Source organism: Anticarsia gemmatalis, chromosome 2, assembly GCF_050436995.1.
Source record: "Anticarsia gemmatalis isolate Benzon Research Colony breed Stoneville strain chromosome 2, ilAntGemm2 primary, whole genome shotgun sequence".
NCBI lineage: Eukaryota > Metazoa > Arthropoda > Insecta > Lepidoptera > Erebidae > Anticarsia > Anticarsia gemmatalis.
Window position 1 is genome coordinate 3,947,210 of NC_134746.1, and position 15,175 is coordinate 3,962,384.

The 15,175-nt window shown below is 35.4% G+C and overlaps 1 protein-coding gene across 1 annotated transcript; it reads right to left on the bottom strand.

Moving 5' to 3' along the window:
- Window positions 1-655: 655 nt before the first annotated feature.
- On the bottom strand, window positions 656-11,598 carry LOC142979814 (gustatory receptor 5a for trehalose-like). The gene is made up of 10 exons (XM_076125005.1): window positions 11,562-11,598; window positions 11,312-11,439; window positions 9,001-9,183; window positions 7,369-7,526; window positions 6,624-6,746; window positions 5,511-5,671; window positions 4,729-4,785; window positions 3,557-3,713; window positions 2,852-2,941; window positions 656-1,003 (listed from the first exon to the last, which is right to left on the bottom strand). Exons 2-10 carry the CDS (start codon window positions 11,376-11,378, stop codon window positions 956-958), a joined length of 1,044 nt encoding a protein of 347 aa, XP_075981120.1. The 5' UTR covers window positions 11,379-11,439; window positions 11,562-11,598; the 3' UTR covers window positions 656-955.
- Window positions 11,599-15,175: the final 3,577 nt, after the last annotated feature.

Here is a 15,175-nt window from a genome sequence, read left to right on the forward strand (position 1 = left end):
TTTAAAATACAACTGAAGCACAGACGTATATTGCTGACGGTGACCTTTTTGGTACAGCTACTTACGGAAGAATTTTATATAATATGTAAATTGATTTTTGATTTTTTAATGTAAGCATGAGAATAAATAACATAATATTGTGTTTATTGTCTAATTTCATCTTTGATTGTGTCTAAACCCACTTCTATAACATAATGTCTGACATGGAAACTTCTAATGAACTTATCTTCGTCCGCATGGAGTATGCCTGTTTTTTTTATTGCTGCTACTCTCCTTTTGGTCATAGCGTAATGTTATCTTGCCTATAGTTTTCCTCCATAAAATTCAACACAAAATAGATTTTCTATTCGAACAAGCAGTTCCTAAATTAACGCGGTGAAATAAACAGACTATTCAGCTGTACCTATATTATAAATATTAGTATAAATATAATGTTAGACGAAAAACCCGCTAAGTCCAGACGTTCCTTATTTTCTTAAAGCCGAAAGTTAGTTGGCCCTCAGGTCTTACGAGGAAGACATTATCAGCCTGTCATATTATATCCAAAATGGTTCCACCTTTCACGGGAAAGAGAGAAAGATAACAAAAACATATTTTTACTTGTTTTTTTATTTGTACAAACAAACATTACAATTAGTTATAATTGCTGGTAAGTTAACAAAGCGCATTCTTAAATAAATTTAATTTTAAGACACATTTACAAAACGTTTATATAGTACCATATATGTATATTATATACCAACATTAAATAACACGACTTAGGTCTTACGAGTGGGTCAATCTTTATAAACAATATAGTACAGTCAGTGGTGTTTCCCATGAAGTCCTATTTGATCCAGATTTGACGAGTAGTTTTCGAGATAGCCTTAAAAATGCGCCCAATGTATACAAAATTGATGATTTTCCGGGGTATTGTGGCTAATGAAATGATATTTTGCTTTTAATTCCTTTTTCTCTAAAATTGAAATAATACTAGTTCGTAAGTAACTAGTGTAGCCACCATCTGAAAACCAAAACACAATTTTACATTTTACGCGGCTTCAAAGAAGATGATAACTACGATCATATCAGTAGATAGCAAAAACTAATAACAGTATGTTTTATTATTATAAACAAAGAACAGTAATCGCCGAGTGGCCTAAGCTTGCAACTCACACGCTAATAGTTGAAAGTTCGAACCCGAGGCAACACACCAATAACTTTTTGTAGTTATGTGTAACAGAAATAATTATGCCATCAAAAACATTCTGTAAAAACCTCAAGTCTCGCCGTAAAAAGTTGTGAGATCTGTATAATACCAAGTCGATTAATCTATTTAGTCTCTACTTAAAGGACCTTCTGTCTTAAGTTATTACGTATGTTATTATCTTGCCAATTTAAAAAAAATACCTCTAAAACAAATAGACCGACCTGGCCATCGCATGATTTGATTATTAGTATGTATCACACTAGACAGCACGACGAGAAGTTAATGCTCCTGAAATGTTAATGGCGAATTTGTGTTTTCTTGCGATGACCAAGTCGATCTATTTGTTTTAAAGGTATTTTTTTTAAATTGGCATGATAATAACATACGTAATAACTTAAGACAGAAGGTCCTTTAAGTAGAGACTAAATAGATTAATCGACTTGGTATTATACAGATCTCACAACTTTTTACGGCGAGACTTGAGGTTTTTACAGAATGTTTTTGATGGCATCTCACTTCTTTTTGTAGAGCGCACATAAGTCCAATTTGTATGGAAAGACGTTATATTTTTTCATAATTCAACATATTTTCCTATGGGAATGTTGTTCAGTTTCATGGGCTAAACACCTTTACCCACCCTATACCCCCTCCCGTTATGCCTCATATAGTATGTACCTATTTACACCTATTTATTTTATTTTCTACAGTAATAATAATTCTTTAACTGCAAATGTAACCTTGTAATCTTATACATTTATATGGGATTACAAAGTTATTGTTGCAGTTGGTGTATTTAGAAAACTGGACCGAAATTAGAAAATATTGGATTTTTCCCATGATTAAGACACTAAACCCTATTTGTATTCTAAATTTTAAGCTTCTAAGTCTGCTAGAAGTACCTTAGACTTTTGATGATCGGTGAGTCAGTGAGTCAGTGAATCAGTGAATCAGTGAGTGACAAAATTCAAAATTTTAACAAGTTGTCATTCTTAAACTACTGGTTCAAATTGACTGAAATTTTAAACATACCGTATTTATACAATGACTGATTAGTTGCTGAAAATCCAGGCTTCTTGTTTTATCCACAACGAAATTATAGGGGTGTCAAAAATAGCCCGAATTGCTTCGAGAAAAGGATGTTACGGCCGTGCCGCTTTTTTTTTGCTCGACTTGCGGGGGCACTTCCGTGCCCCCAGATCACTTACCAGCAGATGGATAGTCATAAAAAACAGCCTAGCCTTCGATACAACTATAATGTAGACGGCTTCCACTCTCTTCGGATGCAACTGAATACCAGAACCATTTAACATGGACCTGGGACAGAACACGATTCCCCTCGGACAGTCACATGAACAGCCGTAGGCGCGGTCATTCTATAGATGGGTGTCCGCATAGCGGTATTTAAACTGAGCGTCTCCGTGCTTCGGAGGGCACGTAAACAGTCAGCCCCGGTTGTTGTCAATTAAGATAACAGTCGTTAAGCAATGTCCTTTGACATTGCTTAACCTGAAAGGCCTTTGCCTTTCAGGCGGCTTGGACAACTTTGACACTAGGTTGATCACTAACCATACGATATATATATAGATAGTCACATGAGTAAAATATAAATAAGCAATCTTTTTTCATAAACATATTATATGTGCCGGGAATGAATGAACTTACAGCCAGTATCATGCCTCGTGTGATACTAAACAGTCTGTAGCCGGTCAAGCAGATACGTGAATGATACACCTGAGACATCACTCTTTTCATCTGAAAGAACAAACAGTTTGCCATAAATATAAATAAATAAATATAATTGGATAACTCATCCACGGTCGTCTGATTCCAAACTAAGCAGAGCTTATACTTTGGTCACCAAAAAAACTGATGAACATTCTTATATACTTCCAAATACATACTTGTATAAATTAATTAACGACCAGGCTCAGAACATATCCTCATGCTCATGACACAAGTATTTGTCCCGGGTGGGATTCGAACCCATCACACGCGGCTCTACGGTTATAGCAGCGAGTTGACCAGACTAGTACATGTTAACCGCTGCACCAAACGTGCAGTTTAATTATAATATATTATATAAAGGAGTTATTAACAAAAAATTAACATACTCTTTGGCGCGGTTAGAAACATATCTGACAGTAGATCATAAAGTCTCGGGTTCGATACGCGGATCGCGCGATTGATTTTTTTTTCAAATTTATTAGATGTTAGAATATTTCGCAACAGTAGCTTGGAGCTAATATTGTTAATAGCGAAATGTGGGTGTATTTCATACAACTCTCACTATACCTCAAAGTTTACATAGACAAAACTAATACCCGTAGATATATATCTAATATATATATTCAGAACACTTTTACTTACACTACCATCAAACGCTTTAGAAGGGAACGTGTGCAAAGCCTCCAAAGGCTCTCGGCTGACTGCATGCAGTTGTGAAGCAAAATGCGCTATGAGTACTGTTCTGATCGTTGTCACGATACAAGAAATTAATAGATACGATATAGTTTCTATCGTAAACCTGAAATATGTAGATTTATTTAAATAAAATAATAAACATTAAATCGGTTCACTAGTAGCACGATTCTCTACTATCGACTTTCAATGAGCTAACTATCAAGAAATTTTGTATGAAAATATAATCAGCGTCTCTAGTGGGCGCTGTAAAAACTATTTTTGCTAAATGTTTTAAATGTCAAATTATTTCATCTGTTTACCAACTCGGCGAAAGTCGTTGTATACTATCGCATTAATTCCTCTATTCTATTCTATTATATAATAAGCATTTAACGCGAAAGTTTAAAAGTTATGATAACGACAAATAAATTTAATTAAAATGCCTCGCGATCCAAGCTACAATGTTCTAAACTATGAACACTTGAAAGTTGTCGAGTAGTTGATTAATGAAAACTTGAAGCTTGGATGTGAAACTTTTGTGGTATGCGGACGAGAGGCCTTCGTTATCTCAACAGTACTACATATTGTTGACTGGCCTCTATAGTCGGTAGTATATGCGATTGTCGTACCTCGATTCTCTTCCACTATCGACTACCGACAACCGGCTAGCTATCGCCATTTTGACATTTGAATCTACTGCCAAAAGCGTTTCCACGACGCCCGTCAGAGGCGCTGATCAGATTTTCATACCAAAATTTCTCGATGACAGGTCGGTTGTCGTTAGTCGAGAGTAATAGAGAATTGAGCTACAGAGGTCTCGGGTAAGAATCCCGGGTCGAATCAAAGAAATCTGTTCCAAGAATTTCTCAGAGATTGCCATGGGTATCTATTGACTATCGAAAACCTCATTACCCTCTCCAGCATATTTCACAGTTACTATGTTTTCCAATATTGTAAAATTAAAACCTAATCTATTCTGTCACTGTTTTCTAGTCATTACGGTAATCTTTCCACGTTTACAAATTGGCGGATAGGAGGTTTGACGTAAGTAACTCTAAGCGAAGTGATGAATTGAAAAGAAAGAATTGCTGAATGATTGTTATATTTTACATGTTTATTATATTTTAAATTCTACGTACCTATTTATTTTCACACACTTGATATAGTTCAATACTGGACTGGATTTCATTAGATTGCTGGAAAGAAAAGACATTGATAATTTTACATAGTCCGACCGTGCTTATGCCTCAAATAAAATTCATGGACCAATGAAGAAACATATACCATTTGTAATAAAAAACAGCATACGTTGATACATGTCGATCACACATACGATAATATAATTTACTTCGCCTCAATATTTTATAGACTGGTAGTAAAAGTGATCGCAACTTTATAACACTCAGCCTTATAGCGAGTGGCATGATCATTGCTGCGTGAATCGTCAGCTTTTTAAGATTAAATATTGATGAGCATCACAAGAGTCAAAAGACCAAGAAAATAAAGTATTTGTTAGACATAGGTCTCCTCAGTAAAATTCGAAATTGCTCGTTTCTGGACCGCCCTCGTCTAAAGGACTTCGACGACTATTAAGATGTCCACTGCCCATGTTGTGGGGAGGTCTGAGGTCTGCCCACGCGTCGTCGTTGGACTCGCGGTCATCGCTTCAGAAGTCTTCGACAACAAAATCCCATATATTGGGGTACAGAATTTTTTTTTTTAAATACTACAAAGAAAATCACTACAAGTCTATTTTTTAAACCTAATAATTCAGACAGTTTTCGTTATACCATAAAATATCATGTGTTATTATATTATTTTCGTTTCATAGTTACACTTATTGAAGTATTCTAAAAATAATATTATACTTACGTAACATTACACATGAAACTGTTTTATAAATAGTTTTTTTTTTACTTACTTAGTTATGAAAAAGACTTGCTTGAATATAAACAGGAGGTTGGCCAGAAAAGATAGAAATACTAGTGGGTTGATGCTGTCATCAATTATCTTCACCAGACAGGATATTCTAGTATAATGTACTTGTAATGTACGCCAACTCCGACTGCGCTGTGTTAATATCTGAAATAATTTGTTTTATTTATAACATTACGAGTGTTATACTCGAATTTAATTTATTTTATTTATAACACTACGCCTTAAATTTTTAGTCAGAGGTTTCTGAAATACACCCGTATTCTGCTATTTACGATGTTAGTCACATGTAGTTAGCGAGCCTATTGCCATTTACCGGGCACGTTACTTAACTGCGGGCTACTTTTGATAAACATTCTAATACAAATTAGAAAATGGATGAATTCCCGACTTGAGAATCGAAACCCAAGATCTCATGATCGGCAGTCGGATACAATACGGACCGAACCTCAAAAGCAGTTAATAATTTCTTTTTAAAGGAAAAAAGCAACATGCTTATAAGCACAAAGATATTTTCTGTAAATACTTAAGCAATTTACTATCAACGCAGCATACGACTGACACTGTAACCTTAAAATATATGATCAGTTTTATTACAATCATAAAATTGAGCTTTTCATAAGACAACAAGTTTATATCCCAGATAGTACTACAAATAACGCTCAATAAAATACATTGTAAGTTACTGGGTCACGTAAAAATACAGTAAAAATTCTTCCTTTGTAATCTACCACTTAGTGTAACTTACTGCTTGGAAAGACTGCCTAATGCACGTTTAATTATGGGTCCTGGGTGTCATTCCCAAAGATCTTTGACAGTCGTTACCAGCAGCCAGAAGTTTAAAAGACTGATTGCTATATGTACACCGCAGGTTCAATACCCGGGTCAGGCAAAATACTCTGTGTTTTCTAGTTTTTTTAAACCTATTCGCTCCTACTGCAGGGCAAGGGTCTCTTCCCTAATCGTTCGCTGGCCAAAAGCGGTTTAAGGACTCTGTGTGCCCTCGAAAAAAAATTGAATTTCTATCAAAAACATGTACAGGGTATAAGGCTGATGATATTTTTACAAACGACCGCCTGTATAACATCAATTTACTTACATCATTTTGTTTCTGCGTTACCAATTGATTGAAATATTTGAAGTGACTGATCAGATATTTACACATAATTATGATAAGAATATCCACAAAGCTCCACAGAAATTCAATTTGTATTTTGATGATCTGAAAGACAAAATATTGTGTAATCATTTATCAAATGCGAAGTGAAAGTATTAACAATTTTATCTTATTAAACTGTAAAAAATATAGTAACCATTCGAAAAATATTTAGATAAAAATTTTAACGCACTATCCAATAGTTTAACCAAAACAATGAAAATAACTTACGAACGCGGGATCAAAGGCAGTTTGGATGTTTTTATTAATTATCGTCTATTTTAATAAATGGACTTACCACTCAAAAGTATTTTTTTCTATACAAACGAGCTGTTTCTGAGATCAGTGCGTTCAAATAAAGGAACAACAAACTACTTTTCTACTTACTATCTTTTTATTTTACGTAGTAAAGATATCTTTATAATTTACTAGCTGACCCGCGCAACTTCGCTTGCGTCATATAAGAGAGAATGCGTCATAATTTTCGCCGTTTTTGTAACATTTCTCGTTGCTACTCCGCTCCTATTAGTCGAAGCGTGATGATATATAGCCTATAGCCTTCCTCAATAAATAGGCTATTTAACACTGAAAGAATTTTCCAAATCGGATCAGTAGTTCCTGAGATTTGCGCGTTCAAACAAACAAACAAACTCTTCAGCTTTATAATATTAGTATAGATTATACTTACAGCAATTACATAAGCAAGGAATTTGTTATACGGAACATATTTAAATATCCAGTTGAATCTCAGATTGAGATAAAAGTCTAAATCCATTACGCGAGGGTAAAGAAAATAACAGACTCTTATGACGCTCCAAGAATAATAATGGAATAGAAAGTGGTCTACTGAAAAAAAAAATACGGGGTAAATTTAAGTCACCAAAAACTTTGCAGCACTTGACAGCTAATATCATAGACAACCAGTTTTGCTCTACAAGTTTTGATACAACTTAATATATCAGCCTAGCCTTTCTTCTAACGGTTGGAGTCGGCTTCCAGTCGCACCGGATGCAGCTGGATACCAGTTATATTTTACATGGAGTCAGTGCCTATAGGACCTCCACAAGCCAATTACTTGGGTTATAACACGTTATTCTTCGGTCAGACTGATTGACAGGCTTCCGAATACTGTTAACAACCGTCTAAGACCTTCGAAAATGATAACCGGCACTCAAAATTTAAGTGAGAAACTCACATTGTATTAGATGGTCACCCATCCATAAAATAACCTCGACATACGTAGCTTAACCTCAGAGATCGATCCGCGCGGCTATTGATAACTAAGCCATGAGCTCCTCTTTTAGATATAACTTAATAGGTCATCACAAGTAAAATCTTTTTGCAAGTTTTTGTTGCAAGGTCATATATTTTTTAAGTTCATTTTTCAGCACCCTACTAGCCCTAACGCACCCCCAATCGCGCGCGTCACCGGCGCAGGAGTTTACCGAATCTTGGCGATACGCGTAGAGTTATAAACATTCAAGCCGGCACTATTTACTTATGTATGAAAATATACTAAAAAAAATATGATAAGTAAACGTACTAAAAGTTTTGCGAGGTTTTCGGTGTTAAACAAATAGGTTTTCGGTGTTAAATAAGAACAAGGTTGTTCTTATATTGTCAGAGTTTTATAAAAACACCTGCCTTCCTCTATTGATATAGTCAGGATTTCTTATTTATTACTCTATAACACTAGTATACAAATTTTGATTTTGTAAAAGTATTTTCTAGTGTAAGTAGCTTTTTTTATTTATGTTGACATACTGCATACGAAATTACAATTATATTTTTTTAATTAGTTTCCATTTCTTCAAAAATTTTTTTTTAAGTTTTTTGAAAAAATAACAGAAATTATACCGTTATTTTATTCATTAGTGGAATTGCGACGTGGTTTAGTAAAATTAGGCTTTTTTTATTATAGGCGATATACAACACCTTTGTTTATTAAATATCACCTCACCGCAGATATAACAAAAATTGCCGGGATTATTAACACATTTTCAAGACATTTTGCTATAAAATAGTATTATACTTTTTACTTTTATCACTTCTATATCGCTTAATTTAAGAGAAAATAGCACTAAATCACAATATTTCGAATATTTGATACAAACTAACTATGTAAATGTCAAAACATTATGAAGTTAAATGTGGGTAGTTCCATTAAGAAAGATACGATTATCGTAAAAACTCAAACTAATAAATGAATTTTAGTTATCAATCCGAATTTTGCATGGACAGAGAAGCAGAAATTAGTTTAAATTATTTCGGATACTTTTCCTTGTAGACTAGTGTAATCGTCTATATTTAAATTACTTACCCGCACCCAAAGCCAATATCAGTAAACTAAGATATTTAACGTATTTCACCATTTTCTGGTCAATCGTCGACGGTAGCAGCCGTTCTATGGACTCAATCTCGTTGATCGTCGTATCCCATTTCAAACAGAAACGTGTCAAGTGAAATACTCCAAAATAAACTGTCAAACTCATAAAAAGGTCCGCTGAAAATAATTAAAGTTAATGACCACCTGAATACGTTGGCAACCGGGTACTGGAACTGTCCGTCCCCGGAAAAAGACCAAGAGGGAGACCCAAGACCACGTGGATAGAAGTGTTGCGGCGAGATATGAAGGCATGTGAGGTTGAGGAAGACGACGTCAAGGATAGGGCGAAGTGGAGGAAGAATGTAAGGAAGGCTGACCCCACTACCATATGGCACAAATAGCCAGGAAGAGAGAGAGAGAGAGAGTAAAAATTTTTAAGACTATAAATATTTAATTTTTTGGGACTTTTCTTCTCCTTTTTTGTTAGCCTATACTGTCCCACTGCTGGGCAAAGGGCTTCCCTATTTTTTCAGGGATTTTTAGAAACAGTTGAGCATAATACGAATTTGCTCAACAGTCTAAATGCGCCGTAAATGTAAAGGTACGATCCCTTATTCATTATCCAACGTTTCGGACGTGTTACACCGGCCGCGGTCTTGACTTAAAACTAAGTAAGAGTAGCATCGAAACTCACATCACAAGGAAGCGATGCTCAGTACATCATTCTGCCCGTGACCACAACCGGTGTAACTCGGTCGAAACGTCCGGCAATAAATAGCTACCTTTAGAATTTAAAGTTTCAATTTTCAACCGCTGATTAATGCAGTAGACGGTTGACTGTTTGCTATAGCTAATTTATTTTAAAAATAGATTGAATTATTATGTCACGTTTTTTTATAATCATTTTGATATGAAAGGTTAAATATCCCGTTGTTGTAAAAATGAATTCACAAGACAAAATCAGATGACCGTGTGTGAGTTGTCCAATGATATTTATTTATATTATATGGTTCATAAAGTTAAGCATATTATTATCATCTTAAACAGTCCGCCGTGGAATCAAGCAATAGAAAACGGTGCTGAAACTTAAAATAGGTTGGAATAAAAGCTGCTATAAAACCCATTTCATAATTCTGTTTAACGCCGTTAAATTTTTGTGTGTCAGCAGAATTACAATTTTATTAGTCGAGAGATTTCATTCAGTGTTATTTCCTTGCTAATTTGATAGCAATGAAAATTCTTGGAAACGTTTGTTGTTTATAGAACGACATTTAAGACATTATTTTCTCAGTGAAAATTGGTTTTTGATTGCTTCGGTATTAAATTTAGGAATCTAAGGGGCTATTAATTGCTCAACCTCGTAATAGGGTTATCGTAAGGATTATGTTTAAGACTTTGCCAATATCAAGGCATTTTTACACCACGTTAAAGCGTTATCCTCACGCCGCCGCAGTGTCAAATTGTGTTGTACGAAAACATAGGTTACTTTCAAACCGAACGTAAGCTTTGTCGTGCACAATCAGACGTTATTATTCTATGATGCATGCTAAAAACGCGTTCGTTTTGACAAAGCCTTAAACGCCTGGCGAATCAAGACCACATAAGTTGATTACTTGATATTAAAACTTTATTATGGATCAAAACTAAACTCACCGTTTCGGAGATATGATATTTTCAAGTACTAAAATTGCATATTAGACCACGCGAACAAAATAAGCGATTTATACATATTTATTCAAAGATTTGTACTGCATATATCATTTCATAGGCAAACCGAAAAAGTCATTAGTATATTATAACTGACTAGCTGACCCGCGCAACTTCGCTTGCGTTACATAAGAGAGAATGGGTCATAATTTTCCCCGGTTTTGTAACATTTTTCGTTGCTAATCCGCTCCTATTAGTCGAAGCGTGATGATATATTGCCAATAGCCTTCCTCGATAAATGGGCTATCTAACACTGAAAGAATTTTTCAAATCGGAGCAGTAGTTCTTGAGATGAGCGCGTTCAAACAAACAAACAAACTCTTCAGCTTTATAATATTACTAGCTGACCCGCCCAACTTCGCTTGCGTCACATAAGAGAGAATGGGTCATAATTTTCCCCGGTTTTGTAACATTTTTCGTTGCTAAAACGCTCCTTATGGCCGTAGCGTGATTTTATATAGCCTATAGCCTTCCTCAATAAATGGGCTATCTAACACCGAAAGAATTTTTCAAATCGGACCAGTAGTTCCTGAGATGAGCGCGTTCAAACAAACAAACTCTTCAGCTTAATAATATTAGTACAGATTTAAACACTTACCGAACTTAGTAATCGCTTCTACGTGGTGTCGCGACTTATATAAGTCATAGATGACGAAATGCAGCATCACACATTGAAATATTAGCGACGGTATGTAAATTATTGAGTACCATGACTTCAAAGTGCCCCTGAAATCATAATAAAATAAACTGTTATAAAACCAGAAGTGGAAGCAAATAAAAGATACATATATCATAGTCATGACTTTTAAACTCTCGCGTGCATGTTTAATATTTAATAGGATACGGACTCTGTCAGCCTGAGACCACGGCGAGTGCAACCTGCGCCGAAACGTTAGGCGTTTTAAGGTAAAATGCGTGTTCGCGTTAATTCCCGTATCTTATCTATACTAATCTATACTAATATTGTTTTTGTTGTAATTTGTATTTGTTTGTTTGAACGCGCTAATCTCAGGAACTACTGGTCCGATTTGAAAAATTCTTTCAGTGTTAGATAGCCCATTTATCGAGGAAGGCTATAAGCTATATATCATCACGCTACAACACGCTACAATAGGAGCAGAGTACCAGTAAAAAATGTTACAAAAACGGGGAAAAATTACCCATTCTCTCTAATGTGACGCAAGTGAATGTGATGAAAGTGTGGCGCGGGTCAGCTATTATACATATATCATACAACTTACAGGTTAGGGATAGGTTAAAAACTGAATTACAAGCAAATAAATAGTGAGAAAAATAGTACTGGGAGTAGGTGCTGTCCCTCAATCAATGGTGGATTAAATAAATTATTATTAAATGATGATATGTAAATTGAACTTATTCGCTCAGAAGCAAAATTTTCTACAGTTATTACTATCCAGTACCGAGAGTTTGACATTTGAAACGTACTTAAAAATTCGTTCCAACGGCACCTACTAGGGGCGCTAATCAGGTTTTATACAAAACTAGAGGCCGCCCGCGACTTCGTCCGCGTTTAAACCCTTACCCTGTAAATCTCGAACCCTCGGGAACTCCGCTATACCAAATTTCATCGTAATCGATTCAGTAGTATTTGCGTGAAAGAGTAACGAACATCTATACATACATACATTCTCACAAACTTTCGCATTTATAATATCAGTAGGATGTCGATATATTCGTTCGATAGTCGATAGTGAAAAACCTCGCTACATTTCACAAAATATAACTAAAGGTTGTATTAAAGTGAAGCTTAAATAAAAAAAAGGTCGTGCAATACGGTCGGCTCTCACGAGTATCCGGTCTCGCCGGCGGCGAAACATTCAGGCCTTCCTGTACATTGCATCCTCACTATTACGAAGTACGTTGAACCTTTGTAAATAAAGGTTTTCTATCGAATATTTTTATAAAGTCTCTATCCATAATTCTATACTAATATTATAAATGCGAAAGTAACTCTGTCTGTCTGTCTGTTCTGTTCTGTCTCAATCACGTCTAAACTACTGAACCTACTGCATGAAAATTGGTATGGGGATATTTTGATACTCAAGAAAGGACATAGGCTACTTTTTACCCCGGAAAAATACGCATTCCCATGGGAAAATGCAGGTGATAAAAGCTAGTATAAAATAAAATCAAAAGTATGACTAACACGCATAACATACGTTTAGTGCTTTAATGTTTGCCGTAATTCCTGAAAGCAAACATGGGACGCTGTACATCGATTTCATCATTTGTTCGACTGTACCGAAAGTAAATCATCAGTAATGTATAATGACGTCTTATTGAAGTGCTTTTCCACTCCTATCAGTCATAGAGTCATGTTTTATAGCCTTTTCAATAAATTGACTGTTGAACACAAAAGGATTTTTTTAATTCGAACCAGCAGAACCTGAGACTAGCGCGTTCAAACAAACAAACTCTTTGGCTTTATATATTACTAGCTGACCCGCGCAACTTCGCTTGCGTCACATAAGAGAGAATGGGTCAAAATTTTCCCCGTTTTTGGAACATTTTTCGCTGGTACTTTGTTCAAATTGGTAGTAGCGTGATAATATATAGCCTATAACCTTCCTCGATAAATGGACTATCTAACACTGAAAGAATTTTTCAAATCGGACCAGTAGTTCCTGAGATTAGCGCGTTCAAACAAACAAACAAACAAACAAACAATCAAACAAACAAACAAACTCTTCAGCTTTATAATATTAGTATAGAAGTATAGATTAGTATAGACTAGACGCCGCCCGCGAATTCGTCCGCGTGGAAACCCTTCGCGTGTAAATCCTGATCCCTCGGGAACTCCGGGACAAAAAGTAGCCGATGTTTTATTCTGGGTCCTCAAATACCTACATACCAAATTTCATCATAATCGATTCAGGAATATTTGCGTGAAAGAGTAACAAACATCCATACATACAAACTGTCGCATTTATAATATTAATAGGATTATTTAGTAAAGATTATTTAAAACTTACATACCTCGTTAGTTCACTAGTTTCATGTCGTAAGCCGCTGATAGGCAGTACGCCTACACATCTCCCTAAATACATCGTCCATTTCACTAAACCGAAAAAACCGCATTTTCGATCAACCGCTGCCTTTTTTGGTTTCACTAGTAGAAGGGCCATTACTTTTTATGTATCTAGAAATAGAACTGTAGAAAGAAAACTATATTGATTTATTGTTTTACTTTAACGATAACTCCCTAATTAAAATTTGCTCTTGTGTCGCGGGGACTTTTACAAACATACAAACAACGGAAACAATGTAAAACCAGACCCGAAATAAATATATTTGTGGATCGTATATAACTGTCCCGTGTGAGAATCGAACCCGATGCAATGGTAGCGGCGTGGTGACCTAAACCACTGCGCCATGGAGGCAGTCAACTATAAAAAGTAAAACTTAAAAACAGACTTTTATATGGTTAGATAATAAACAAAGTTTAACTTAAAATGTACTGCAAAATTAATTCCTACGGCGTCCGCTAGAGGCGCTCATCACATTTTTCGATAACTAGCCGGTTGACGATAGCCGATGGTGGAAGAGAATCACGCTGCTGGCTATGAGTGAGTAGATATAATAATAATGTTTAGTTACATTGATTTAAGCGTCCATTAATTATGCGTAGAGTAAATGGTTTCTATTGATATATAGACATGTTATTCTCTTTATTGAAATAACAAATTATGTGACAAATGTCTTCGAAGCATTTCTACCACAAATTACTAGTACTATCAACCCATGCGGCTTTACATGCCTGTTCAGAGTAAATGTTTGAAATAAATAGCTTATGTGGCGCGGTCAGTAGTGCATTCGACTGCCGATCATGAGGTCTCGGGTTCGATTCCCGGGTCAAACAAAAACTATTTTTTGTAATTTAAATTAGATTATTTCGCAATAGTAGAGTGGAGTTTGCTAACGTGCTTGATAAATGGCAATAGGCCGGTGCCCGTAATAAAATCAGATCAGTGGTTTATTATTAAAAACGTGGCAGACAGACAGACAGACTAGAATAGGCATATTTCTCATATTAGTATAGAACTACGGCAATTTTATATGCCCGTCGATGACATCAATGTTCCGAAGTTCGGAGTTCATTTACATTTCAATATGAAAAGCCACAGTTTATGCAAATACCTTAGTGCTGAAATATCGTCATGGATTCGCAACTCACTTAATGACACTTCTAGTTTGTGTTGGGAACAACGTGTACCAGAAATATAATTTATCTTTTCAGATAAATACACTAGAAAATCTCTATTTTTCTCCATATCTCCGTAGTTAAGGATCAATAGCATAGAAATTTGTATGAAAACAATTTGGAGGTAAAACAAGAATTTTGAAAATCCATCCAGAAATGACGGAGTAATCGACAAACGTTCTTAAGAAAAACAATCATTCGAACATAGTACACACCTCATTTTTGAAGTCGGTGCAAATT

Excerpts from the sequence above, each read along its gene's own strand:
- LOC142979814 (XM_076125005.1), bottom strand. The coding sequence starts at position 11,378 with ATGCTGCATTTCGTCATCTATGACTTATATAAGTCGCGACACCACGTA. Across the intron at positions 5,672-6,623 it reads TAACGCAGAAACAAAATGAT|ATATTAACACAGCGCAGTCG; the intron begins GTAAGTAAATTG and ends AAATTATTTCAG. Across the intron at positions 4,786-5,510 it reads CAAGTCTTTTTCATAACTAA|CAATCTAATGAAATCCAGTC; the intron begins GTAAGTAAAAAA and ends TTTTCTTTCCAG.